This window comes from Sorex araneus, chromosome 11 (genome assembly GCF_027595985.1).
Source record: "Sorex araneus isolate mSorAra2 chromosome 11, mSorAra2.pri, whole genome shotgun sequence".
Classification (NCBI taxonomy): domain Eukaryota; kingdom Metazoa; phylum Chordata; class Mammalia; order Eulipotyphla; family Soricidae; genus Sorex; species Sorex araneus.
In genome coordinates, this window is record NC_073312.1 from 52,569,057 (window position 1) to 52,582,985 (window position 13,929).

The following is a 13,929-nucleotide window of genomic DNA, read 5'->3' on the forward strand; positions in this document are numbered from 1 at the left end:
GAAATATAGCAGTAGCACAGCGGGTAGAGCATTTGCCTTGCAAGTAGCCGACCTGGGTTTGATTCCTCCACCCCTCTCAGAGATCCCAGCAAGCTACTAGAGTATCCGGCCCACATAGCAGAGTCTGGCAAGCTACCTGTGGCATATTTGATATGCCAAAAACAGTAACAAGTCTCACAATGGAGATGTTATTGGTGCCCACTCGAGCAAATTGATGAGCAATGGGATGACAGTGATACAATGATATTTTATAAAATCAATTTTTACCAAGTTTACCTTTGCCTCCTATATGTACTTATTTGTCCTATATTCTTTCACTGACTTGTTCAAGGTCATTGACTCTTCCAGGTCCATGGTTCAAATCCTTGATAACATATAAGGTTTCCTGACCACTGCCATGGTGGTGAGCACAGAAGCATGAAAAATCCCTGAGCTTCTCCAAGTGTCCCTATTCCCCCCAAAAATATTCTCCCGGCTCCACTTAAGAATCTTGAACCCCTAGATACTTTTCTCTTTAGGGGCCATTATCTTCTCCTGGGGGCAAAAAGGAAATGAAAAATCCATTGGTAAGCAATTTGCCAGTGAAAAACTTTAAAAGAGGAAAACTTTAATTCCTTACGGGGGGCTTATAAACTGGGAGACAGGCCAGAATAGGCAGTTTCAATATGGTGCAGGGGATCTGTAACCCTTCCTGAGTGCCCTCTGTTTGTTATCTTGACATCACATAGATTTGGATCTCTGGAATTTTCCAAAGAACCTGGAAGTTGGGGCTCTTAGAGATTTTTTTCCCAGTTTTTTTTTTTTTTAAGAGAATTCATAGTCACGAAGTTTATTATTTTAGGCCACACCTGGTGATGTTCAGGGCTTACTGCTGGCTCTACGCTCAGGGATCACTTCTGAAGGTACTCAGGGAACCATACATAGTGCTGGAGATTAACCCTGGGTCAGCTGCATGCAAGACAAGTGCCTTAACTCCTATACTATCTCTCCAGCTCCCCCACACCCTTTCTAATGTTGGAAAATATAGTATTTAAAACCTAGGTTACATTTATCACTGTTAGCCCGTTGCTCATTGATTTGTTCAAGCGGGCACCAATAAAGTCTCCATTGTGAGACTTGTTACTGCCCGCATGGCAGAGCCTGGCAAGCTACCCATGGCATATTTGATATGCCAAGAACAGTAACAACAAGGTTACATTTATAGACAATTTTAAACTATGGGTCTATGATGAAGCCTGTTCTTTGGTATTAAATTGCATATCTGTTTAGAATCTGTAGAGATGAGGCTGAGAACTTAGTACAGAGATTAGGGCATATGTCTGTCCCAGGTTCTGTCCCACACGGCCTCCTGAGTACTGCTGAGTACAGCTACAGAGACGCCATGCGCTGCTGGGTGTGCCCTTCAAAGGCCCTGAGCATGCTGAGGTGGTCTTCGTGGTTGATTCCCGGAATCTAGGACTAAACCACTGTCTCAGTTGGATAAGTAGCACAGGCAGTAGCCCCCCAGGGCCACTGAGCACTGCTTGAGAGGTACTTCCCACTCTGTAGAGAAGAAACGGTGGAGATTGACTGCTGAGTCAAAGAAAGGATTGGCTTTAGGCCAATGGAGGAGACAGCATTTGCGGTGTTGGTGGTAGAAGGTGGGAGAAGATTCCGTAGCAGTGCCTGGGACCTGGGACCACACCTGACAGTTCCCAGCCTATCAAGCAGGACAGTTTAATGCTAAGGCTGGGGATGCTGCATGGCGTTGGGGACTATAGGAGTCACCTGACCTTTGCTGGGACAAAATGGAGGACGGGCTCCAGGGCCAAACCAGTGATGCTCAGGGGATCATGCGGTGTGCATATGTTTACATCCTTGGTCCCCATGCTCTCTCCCTGGCTCAGGGATGAATTATTCCTGTCAGTTTTTGATTTGGAGGTCTTTACTTCTTTTCTGTGTATACTCTACAAGGTTAGGGCTGGAGTGTTAGCACAGCGGTAGGGCATTCACCTTTCACGCAGCCAATCTGTGTTGATTCCTCCGCTCCTCTCGGAGAGCCCGGCAAGCTACTGAGAGTATCGTGTCCCCACGGCAGAGCCTGGCAAGCTACCCGTGGTGTACTGGATATGCCAAAAACAGTAACAATAAGTCTCACGTTGAGAGACGTTACTGGTGCCCGCTCAAACAAATCGATGAACAACGGGATGACAGTGACAGTGACTCTACAAGGTTCCTGTGTTCTGCATTCCTACATCTGTTCTCAGAGGAAAAGATCTTCTGAGGTCTTAAATTTCTGCATGTTAAGGGATCTGTAGAAATTGTTTAGTTTTTGCTCATAAATGAGAAGATTTGAAGACAGGTTTAGGGAAGTTGTCAATGATTGTTGTGGAAGAAGTTGCTTTTGTTTCAAGCACTACAGTCTGTAGTCTAGATCACTTTCTCATTTGAGTCACGTAAAACTTTTATGTAGGTCTTACTATTATTTTATTGGCAAGGAAATAGAGCTATGAAATGCAAAGAACTTGCCTTTGGCTCTGACTAGGTTTGGCTTTGGTTGTACCCCAGTCATTAGAACCAGTTAAGCAAGATTTAGTATGTCTGCTTCTTTCCTTGAGGCATTGGTATCTTGTAGTAAATGTGGCTCGGGATGAAAGGATAGAATTTCAACTCCATTCATAATATTGTTTCAAAAGCATCAGATTCTGAGTTAAAGAAGTTGGTTTGTTCACTATGAAATCCTGGTTGAGTAACTTTCCTGTGAGAGAAGAATATACAAAGACTTTTCCTCAGGAAACTGGATCTACCTATTCTTATTTATGATAAAAAAGTATGCTGAAATGTTTTGTTTTTTAAAGTCAAAAACGTAATTATGCATTTTATAGATAAAATTTCAGCTCTTACTGAATGCATTTAAAAAATATGTGGCATTGCATATTTTTTAATTGGTAAGAGAAGATTCAGCATCATGCCTATCCTTAGTTTTAGTATTTTCCCCTATATTTAAACACCGTGGTTTACAAAATTGCTTCTCATACAGTTATTACAGGCATTTAATATTCCAACATCAATCCCATCACCAGTGTCACCTTTGCTCCACCATTATCCACATTTTCCTAATCACCCTCCAGACCTGCCCCCTTAGCAGGCACAAAATAATTTATTAATTTATTCTCTACTCCTTGTTACAACAAAATGGCTAATGGAATTGTAATAAAAAAGTCAGTAAAAGGAAAATTGTGAAAATGTATCTCACCATGGGGTTATTAAGTCCTTGTCTTAGAGTTCAGTAAGCTGTTTGTTGCTAGCTGAGCCTTCTATGGTATTGTTTTTTTGAGCTAAATTGGCTTCTATGTTACTTTCCCGTCTATTTCAGTGTGCTCCTACTGGGATACTGTAGAATCTGGAAGTGTTGCAGGGCTGTAACTCCAGGATCTATAACTGGACCTTGAGTTGACACGGTGGCAGTTGTGGGATGTGGGTGTGGCTGCCTGGTTTCCAGAAGTCCGTGGATGGCAGGGAGGCTGCCTGCCCCCACTTCTAGAAGATCCAAAGTTTTCAACCTGAAAACTGGTTTCTCTGGCATTTTTGTCAGTTTGGTGTCTTCGCAGAGATTAGTCATGAAGCAGTGGAGGTGGCCCTTTGGTTTGGTGGCAGTTGTGGGCTATGGGTGTCGCTGCTGGGGCTTTGGCAGGGTGGGGATTTGTCCTGCTCTCTCCCGAGGGCATCCCAGAGTTGAAATGTTGTTTCTTACATATCCAATTCTTGTGTTTTTATAGATTCAGTGTTCCCAGCCACTCAGAACCCTTCCACCACTGTCAGTTCCACAACCCGCACAACCACTCATGGTTCAGTCCCCACCACCAGCACCGAGACTCCAAAGACTACAGCGACTACCACCCCAGAGCCGCCTCTGTTTCAGAACTTCAGTGGCTACCATATTGGTGTTGGGCGAGCTGACTGCACAGGACAGGTGTCTGAAATCAATTTGGTAGGTACATCATGAGCTCCTCGTGATTATATCTTATGTATAAGGTCTTTGAGTCACACCTGGGGATGCTCAGGAATGACTCCTAGTTCTGGTACTCAGGGATCACTCCTGGCAATGCTTGGGAGGTGGGGGTGTCATATGGATTAGGGGGGAATCAAACCCAAGTTGGTTTCATGCAAAGCAACCACCCTACCCTCTGTACTATGAATACTCTGGCCCAATAAAACTCTTTTAATGTGTCAGGAGTGCTATTGCAGTTGGTTCATTGGTTGCCACAAAGAGCATGCCATTCCTTGGCTGTGATGGTATAAGTATAGGTATTCCTCACTTTTCTAAAGTTTTCAAGTAACTCTTCAGTTTTACAAAAGGCATATGGTGGCATTATTTTCACTAAATAAAATATGAAAAGCAAGAATAGCACTCAGTGTTTTATTATACGACAGCCATTCTAGAGTATGAATCCAGACACAGTATGACACTGCCAACTTCCTGCCCCAGAACTGCTTTCTATGAGCTGTGTATTTTTCACCACATTTCTGCTTTTACTGTATAGTCACATAATTACAGGTTTTATGTATTATTTGATGTGATTCAGGTAGGTTACTTTTGTGTGGGGGGATGTAAAATTTTTTTTCCATATAAATTGATGTTAATTGCTTCCTTATGCCTTTTCACTGTATTAAAGGATTCATGTTTATCACTGTTCTGCAGTGGAAGAGTCCCCTGGTGCTTTGGGGGCTAAAACCTATCCCCAACCGTTAAATAAGAAATGGGTTGCAGACAGATCGCTAGACTATAGCAACAACTTTTATTGGAAATCAAACAGATTTAATATAGAAAAAGGGAAATTGCTAGGGAGAGAGAGGGGACAGTGGTAGAATGGGAAACAATGCTGGCAAGTGTAGCACAAAGGAGTTTAATACAAGCACAGGGAATTGTGAGTAACCCTGGAGAGTCAGTGAGCCACAGAAGCATGGCAATGAGTATCACTAGAAGGGTAGCTGGTAACTCAGTTAACATGATCTTCTAGCAAGGAAGAGGAATAGACCTGAGCCAAGCCAAACTGCTTATAATAGAGGAGCAAAGATGAACCACAGCAAATTATCAATGATGGGGAGATGGCACCCTCCCCAATGACCTCCAAGGTCATTGGTACTGACCTTTGTCATTTCTGGAGTAATGGCTCTGAAGCTCTCTGACCTTAAGGAGAATCCCCCATATGTTTAATCAACAGAGTGGCATTGTTCAGATAGCTCGGAAGCAGTGCCACTGGGGGATCCAAAAGATTTACAGGAATGTTCCACTGTTTTCAGGTATCGGGGCTGATAGGGGTGTATCATTGATGTTAGTTCTGCCTGAAGACATGAAACTGTGAGGTTGTTTGAGGATATTTTTTTCTCCCATCTACCAAATAATTTTAGGTTCTAGCAATTATTCCTTGCTGTGTGCATGAAAAGAACATAAATCTTAAAATAGCTCATGTTGGATAGAGAAAGCAGTGGAGGAAGAATTCTGAAGACTTGGCTTAGCTTTTTTTTTTTTTTCTTTTTGGGTCACACCTGGCGATGCACAGGGGTTACTCCTGGCTCTGCCCTCAGGAATTACTCCTGGTGTTGTTCAGGGGACCATATGGGATGTTGGGAATTGAACCTGGGTCAGCCGTGTGCAAGGCAAACACCCTACCCGCTGTGCTATTGCTTCAGCCCCATTGGCTTAGATTTTAAAGGTGGGATTTATGGTTAGTGAAGGAACTTGGGGTAGGTTGATTTGATCTGACTTAGCTTAAGGAGGAACACCATAATAAAAGCCAGGGTGAGCTACCCTCAGTGAAGATTACTGGGGGTGGGGGTTGGGGGATTCATGCATTAAACAGTGAGAGAAGCTTCAGTTTTCAGGTTGTTTCTGGACAATGTGGGGTAGTGCTGGGGAAAGAATTCCCTTGTGTAGTGATTGGGCAAGTAAGAGAAAAGATTTTGTCTTTTAAAAAAAGGCTTTAAAAGCTCTCAAGAGTGGCAATAATATTCTAAAGTCACCCTAGCTCTTACTCATCAGTAGACTAGCTAATAGGTTTTGCTGAATGATAAATTTACATTTTTCTACAGAGAAGACCAAATTTTCTTTTATAATGTTGGAGTCATTCTTGAAAGCATGTCCATCATCTCATTTGGAACTGCAGTGTCATGTTTTCTCTTGTCTTAAGTGTTCTTGGGTGGTCATGCCTAATTTCTGGCAGCAGGCTAGTGTGATAAAGTGACTGGCTGTTCCTTTGCAGATGGGTTACAGCAAATCTGGTCAGAAAGCTCGGGGCCTCCTCACCAGACTATACAGTCGTGCTTTCATCATGGCAGAACCTGATGGGTCAAATCGAACCGTGTTTGTCAGCATCGATATAGGCATGGTTTCCCAACGACTCAGGCTGGAGGTAAGTGACTATAATGACCTTTGAGAAATCAAAAATTCATTAAAGAAATAATAAACAAATTTTATAAAAGAAATGAAAGAAATGTCATGATTAAAAGAAAAGTATGTGGATGGATGTGATAGTGACCAAGTTCTCTGGCTTTTTCATCCCGTAAAGTTTTTCTACCATCATATCCCAAATGAGCTTGATAGTCCAACAGATGATTATATTAAACGGCTATTTTTTCATATTTGGAGATCATAGGGTAACACCTGGTTGTGTTCAAGAGCCATATCTGGTTGAATTCAGGGTCCTTGCTTGGTAGGACCTCAATTTGAGCCACAGTTGTAGCTGTAGTCTTAAGTGCTTTAGCTTTTGTACTATCTCTTCTGCCTAGCTTCTCACTTGAGATCCTCCTGGCCAACATTTGCTTTCAATTCAGTTAATGTTTCACATCATTATTAATGCTATTTTTCAGAAAGCTTTTAGGAGAACTTCACATACATGCTTTCATTTAATCCCTATTGATGTAAGTCTGGGAACACCAACTAATCAATCACTAGTTCTCCCTTTAAGTCTTTAGATAGTGGCGAATATATGCAGGAAAACCGATGGGAATTAAAATATAATATTAAGGTGAGGTTGACCATAAATTATAAAAACACTGGGAAACAGTCCATGGAGGTCTCAATATACTACTCTAATTTGGGGGGAATGTGCTGGTAAATTTACATATTAAAATGGTATTTGTTTATCCATTGTGAAGCAAAATAGTTTTTATTGAACAAATCTTGCTTAGAAAGTTGTGAGGGGAGAGAAAGAGAAGAGGTGTTCAAGAGAGAAAACAAACTCCTCCAGAGTAGATAGAGTAAGCAAGCAAAGATGTATAGAGGTAAGCAAGTGAGATATATGTTCAAGGAAGAACATGGGCTTGAAGAGCAAGCCTCCATAATAAAATTTTAAAATAATGTGTCATCGCCTATTTTTTACTGCATTGTGAATATGTCAAACTTTTCTATCCCCCTACCACCACCACCCCACTCCTACCCCCACCTTCCAGTATAGATCTTGCTATTCACACGTAGAGAGGTGAAATTTAGCAGAAAGGTTACAAGGGAAGGGGTCTTGACCTGCTGAGTTATGTGAACCAGAAAGAGGAGAGTGGGTAGGGGTGAGGGAGGTGGGGAAAAAGGAGAAGACAGGCAGAGAAACAAAAAGAGTGATAGATGGTGGACATCCAATGTCTGTCTAAGTCCTTTTTTAGGTCCCCACCCACTTAGGTTTCTGCATGGGATCAGATCACAGATAGTACTTTCTTTTTAAAAAATTTTTATTAGTGAATCACCATGAGGTGCAGTTACAAACGTATGAACTTTCATGTTTGCATTTTAGTGATAGAATGATCATTTACCCATCCCTCCACTAGTGCCCATTCTCCTCCGCCAATGTTCCCAGTATCCCGTCCACCACCCCACCGCCTCTGCGGCAGAACATTTCCTTTTGTTCTCTCTCCTTTTGGGTGTTGTAGTTTGCAATAGAGATATTGAGTGGCCATCATGGTCAGACAGATAGTACTTTTTAAATGTCTACTGACATATTCACAAATGCAAGAAAAAAGAAAGTCTGGAGTACCTGGAACATGACCATGAAAAGCCAAATTCAGTGGCAAATTCTGTCAGCCTCACTTAGGAATACTGCTTCTGTTGTCTGACAGGACCAGTAAAAGAAGGTGATGGAAGCGTGTAAAAATATTTTTTCCTGGTCATTCCCTCTCAAGTTGTGGAATAGAAGCAGGAGGAATAGGGAATTATATGTCTTATGCTTACATTTACCACAAAACTGAAATAGGTCTATTGTCACCATTTTATGAGTAAGGAGTCTTAAAGAAGGATGTCTTTACCAAATTTGTAGCCAGCAAATAACAAAACTGGGTTCTGGACACACAAACATGTGTCAGATTTCTGAATCCACACTCTAAAACATAATATTATTATATAACATGGCATTATTATATTATTTTAGGTGGGGAATGCATTAGTCACCAATTTTTTTGCAATGTACTTAGATAATTCCTTCAGGGGAAACACCAGGTAAGTGAATCATAACCCACTATCCCTGTGAGCTCACTCCTGGTTGGGGAATGGGGAGAATTATAACAAAAATAAGCAAATAACCATAATTAACTGGAGTACAGTGGTGTATTTGCTTTATTTCACTGAGCAATAAACAGTCCCAAAATATAGTGACTTAAAACAGCATTCCTGATCCCAGTACATTCTATGTCAGGAATTCAGGACAGGTTTAATGAGGTGGTTTTGACTTAGGGTACCTTGAAATCATAATATTGGCGTTAGTCATCTGAAGACTTAACTAGGGCTTGAAGATCCATTTCTACTAAGATTCACTTATATGGCTTTTCACAGAGGACCTTAGTTCCTCATTGTTCTGAATTTTTCATGACATAGCAGCTGGCTTCTCTCAGAACAAATAACTCAAGAGAGAACAGAAGGAGTCAGTGTCTTGTCTGATCTGATCTCAGGAATAACACCATCACTTTCACTCTATCCTATTCATTAGAAGCAAGTCAGTCACTTAGCTAATTTACACTAAAAGGTAGTCAAGTTAAGCTTCCCTCCTTGATGGTAGGGGTATCAAAGAATTTAAAACAGAGGCCAGTGGTTAAGGCACTAGTCTTGCATGCAGTAGATCTGGGTTCAATCTTTGGTACCACATATGGCCCACTGTGTCCTACCAGGAATGATCCCTGAGCACAAGTCAGGGAGTCCCTGAGAACTTGCCAGTTGTGGCATAAAAGCGAAAACATTTTTTTTTTCAAAACTATCAAGAGGATTTGGAAATTAGGGAGGATGGAGCTGCAGAGATAGTACAGCAGGTAAGGTGATTGATCCATGTTTGATCGGCACTACAAATGATCCCCTGAGCCCTCTAGGAGTACTCCTTGAGCACCACTGGGTGTTCCCCCTTACCTCCACATCCCCCAAAAAGGGAAATTAGGGAGAAATTTCAAAAATTAAATGGTAGAAAATTTTTCATTTAAAAAACCGAAGCACTATTGTACTAAAACATTATGTTTTAGGTAATATATACAACACCTGTATATATTACATTAGCCACATCATGAGGAATCTGTTTCTACCTTAACCATGCAGTAGACTCCTTTAACCAGATTTTCCCAGTCCCCTTTTCAATGGTCAGGATTTAATTAATTGCTTAATTTGTTTTGTTTGATTTGTTTTTCTGTGCCTGGGATTGTTATCCAGGGCCTCAGAAATATAAGGCGTATTACTACTGAGCCTCATTTCCCAGCACTGAATGGGCAGAAGGTTTTGAGGTTAAAAGGGGTAGAGAGAACATGGACACAGGGCGGCATAGGGAGGAAGGAAGATTTTTTTTTTTTTAAAGAATAGCGTCAGTTCTGCTAGGATACATGTAGGCATGTAATTGGAGCTGTATCTCCCAATGGAAGATACAGGAAAAGTAGGGAAAGAGGGCTGTAATAATTGTCTGAGGTCCTGGGATATGACATTGAGTATAATTTGGCAGGTAATAAGGAGTTCTCAGAGACTTTTAAGTGGAGAAGTGATGCAAACACAATTTTGCCTTAGGATGTTTACTCAGTGATATTTGAGAGATAAATGATCAGACTAGAATTTAAGGTAACACTACAAATGAGCAGATTGTTTCTATTAGTATAAGGGTTCTGTTGAGAAACAGTAATAACATTTGGCACTTCAAATACTAAAGATTTCACCCATGAGTTTTATGATGTATTGAAAAGCTGAAACAGCTAGACAGAAAATTCAGGAGGCAGAAGTATTTTTCTATCTATTTTATATGGTTATCTTTATTATTGAGGAGCATCATTTATAATAGTATTCATTTCTGTGCTTTTGGGGTGCAAATTTATTTTTACCCTTGCCAAAATGCTGGAAATCCTCCACCATGTCTTTATGGAACTTCCAGTCTATCTCTTCCTACCCTAACACCTCTCCCCACAACTCTTGGTAGCCTCAGTTGCAGTAACAACTTTTTTTGGTCATTATTTGGTAGTTTACCAATATCATGTGAGACTGGCATGAAAATCCTAAATGGGGAGCAATGAGACATCATGGTATTGAGAGGTTGGTTTTCTCATTATCAAACTAAATATTAACAAGTTGGGGAATGAATGGGCATAGCTACTGTTGACATTATTCTCATAATGAATCAAGAAGCATTCAAAGAGCTTCATGTATATTTCCATTTAATCCTCCAGCTACCTCACATATATTTTAATTAGTCCACCAAACAATTAAAATAAGGGAGGTACTATTTGACAAGGTATGTAATTTGACAATTGGGAAACTAAATTGCAGAGTCAAATAACTTGTCCAAGAGAACACAGCACGTAGCGTTAGACGAGTATCTTGGTGTCAGAGTCCACATTCATTATTTCTGTATTACAATGCTTTTCTGATGAGTCAGAGATGGTTCTGATTGGGGAAGTGGTGAAGTCCTTTGCAAAAATAGAAACGTCAAAACATAGGCTTGCAGGTTTGGAGCTCTCAGGGGAAGAAGATTTAATGTGTTGGTTTGTAGATGCTACTGTCTCTTCTTATTTGTCCCCAATGTAAAGTCCTCTAAATGAACCCACTTTGTAATTCCAAGTGAAACAAAGGAAGTTGTGGCAAATGAATGTATGTGAATAGTTATATATCTTATTTATTATAGTTTCTGGCAAGTTCTCAGCTTCCACTTTAGGACTGATGAAATTTCTAGCACTGAATCATCATCATCATCCCATTGATTGTTGAATTTCTCGAGCGGTCTCAGTAACGTCTCCATTTGTACTAGCCCTGAGATTTTAGAAGACTCTCTTTACTCATCCTTTCCAATGATGCCGCGTTGGAGGCTCGTTCAGGGTCAGGGGAATGAGACCCATCATTGTTACTGGTTTTGGCATATGAATACACCATGGGGAGTTTGTGAGGCTCTCCCATGTGAGCAGGAAACTCTCAGTAGCTTGCCAAGTTCTCCCAGAGGGAGAAGTAGGCTATAAGATGCTAGGCAGAGAGTCTCTTGCCTGCGTTCCTGGCTGTCTTCCCTGAGACCCCTCAGAGGGGCTGGGCTCCAGCTTCCCTCCCCACCCTGAGAAGAACTCCTGAGGCCAAAGACCTCCGGAGCCTAGCCATGGCCATGCTCAAGGCCCCTCTTCACATGTTCAGACAAGCTTCATGCATGAAGGTACTGGCAGAGGAACCCAGGTGTGTGGGACCCAGGTCTGAGACCTCCAAGCCTGCTTGGATAAGGACTGGGCCTCTTCCTCCCAGATTTCCCATTTTCCAGTAGCTAGGCGGTCACACCCAGGAACTGCCCCCAGCACCAGCACCATGTAATCCCACCAACAGCAAAATCCAGAGACTTAAAACCAAGTTTAGCACTGGATATTAAGGAAGATTTCTGAGCTGTGAGACACAGCAGAGACAGACAACTTCCTACTCTATGTCATGTTCCCAAGAGTGTCACTAAAAGCAAGGGGCGGGGGATAAAGATAAAAAATTAAATTTTAGATATTAATACAACATCTCCATTAAAATGCTCTTCCCTTAGGAATAGGAAGCATGCTATTCATGATGAATATTTGCAGGCTTTGTTATTAGATAATTGAATTTTAATTTCTTTTCCCCAAATATCCTCTGTATCTGACCTTATATCAGATTGAAGTTTAGGATAAGAGTTTTGTTATTTGTAGTCCTTTTCTTTAGTTTGAAAACTCAAGATTTGTAACTTCTAACTTAGAGCATGAATCTTAAATTAAAGCAGAAGTCTTTCCTGTGCTGAGGTTGAACTCAAATGTGTGGGAACTGCAGTGGTTCAAAGACCCAACTGAAGCGAAACAATTTACTTCTTTCAAGTTGCTCCCTACTGGGGCTAGCAAGAGAGGGCTGACAAAGTACATGGTTAACTTTCCTTCAGATTGTTGGGTATTTTTAAGTCAGAAAAGCTAGCTTCCCTTAGACCAGCAATTTGTCAGTGAATATTGACTTCATCATTTTGAGAAGTGAGGCGATAAAAGGCTTTTGCAGGTTATTTCCTATGCATGGGACACTTTCCTGCCTGAGGTTGCAGACCCAGCTTATACTCTAATCTTCCTTCATTAAAGACACTTTCCTTGGTGTGATATTAGAATTATGGGCATGAGAAACCATTATTAACAGTATTGTAAACTACACAATCTCAATTAAAAATATTTTTTTAATGACAACGTTGAATCCGAACACTAACTCCACACCCCATCACTATCATTGGTGTCAGCTATCTTTTTTAGAGTCTGTGATTAACCAATTATTTAATGAAATAGTTGAGTTAGTCAAAAAGTTAAGTGTGCTGAGTAAAGCTTGTGAGGAGAGGGATAGATGCAGCATGGTCTTCCTCTTTTGAGTTTTATGAAGTTATATATGAAAGAAACAACAAACACTCAAAGGCAACAGCATCTGAGACTGCTCTTTAGGGAGGGTGGTGTGATAGGGTAGTGGGGAGGGGGACACTGGGACAGGGTGGCGCGGAGCGAAGCTGACACTCTGGTGCAGAATGTGGTTTTGGAAAGTTTTTTGAACGAAACCTTGCCAGTCTCATTACTGTAAATCACAGTGCTTAAGATAATTTTTTTTAAAGGTTAAAAAGCAAACAACCCCCTCTCCTATCACTTTTCCTTTCCTTACCCAGTTCTATATATTTATATACATACATAAAATAACATTTATCAGTACATATTTTATGCAAATTACTGTGCTGCCAGCCTAGATCTTTGAGAGCTTGTACATAATGATTTCCAATCCCTAAGAAAGCACTTGGGCTTTAAGGTGGGTACTGAGGGTGGCAGCAGGCAGGAGTGGCCAAGCAAGCTGAACCAAACCAGTTGAGCAAGCTAGGCCAGTAGCATCAGGCTGGTCAGGGTGCCCTAACTTCATTACAGCTTTGTCAGGAGGGAAATATATACCATACAGAGCAAAGGCCAAGCAAAGAACAATCTAGATAGAGCCGTGGGAAAGATTGTTGCTTGGGGAACAGTCAAACGCTGTACTGAGCACAAAGCTGATGCTTGCACTTTCCTTGCTGGCTACTGTCTGACTGTGGCAGTTCCCCAGGCCGTCTCTGGTTTCCCACCCAAAGAACCGAGGCCGAGGGTCAGTGTCCATTTTCCCACAGACTCATTTTTATGTGTCTTTTTTGCCTCTCTTCCCCATTAGCATAGAAGCTTGTTCCAAATGGAAACCTCACATATTCCTTGTCCTTAAAACTGTGCCTAAATACTAATACTTTGGGCCTGATGAATGCTGCAGCCATAAGAGTAGCCGTTCTAGAGCTGCAGAACTAGCTCTGCTATTTATTAGATCAGGGGGGCAAATGATTGAACTTCTGTGAACCTCAGTGCTCTCTGCTAAATCATCTATCTCCCGGGGTTGTTCAATATCCCAGCATTGTGCTTGGCACAGTGCAAAAATCTATGTAATGTTAGATATTACAATTGTTGCTACTGGAGTGATACATTGAAGCA

General features: G+C 41.3%; 1 protein-coding gene across 6 annotated transcripts in view; it reads left to right on the plus strand.

The window, feature by feature from the left end:
* ASAH2 (N-acylsphingosine amidohydrolase 2) overlaps positions 1-13,929 on the plus strand; it is a 115,325-nt gene that overhangs the window by 36,573 nt on the left and 64,823 nt on the right. For 5 of the 6 annotated variants that reach the window (XM_055119594.1, XM_055119595.1, XM_055119597.1 and 2 more), the window contains 2 exons: positions 3,759-3,970; positions 6,243-6,392. The exons of the other annotated variant lie outside the window; for it this stretch is intronic. In XM_055119594.1, coding sequence (XP_054975569.1) covers positions 3,759-3,970; positions 6,243-6,392 — 362 coding nt within the window. The remainder of the gene's footprint in view (positions 1-3,758; positions 3,971-6,242; positions 6,393-13,929) is intronic. 6 annotated transcript variants of the gene reach the window in all.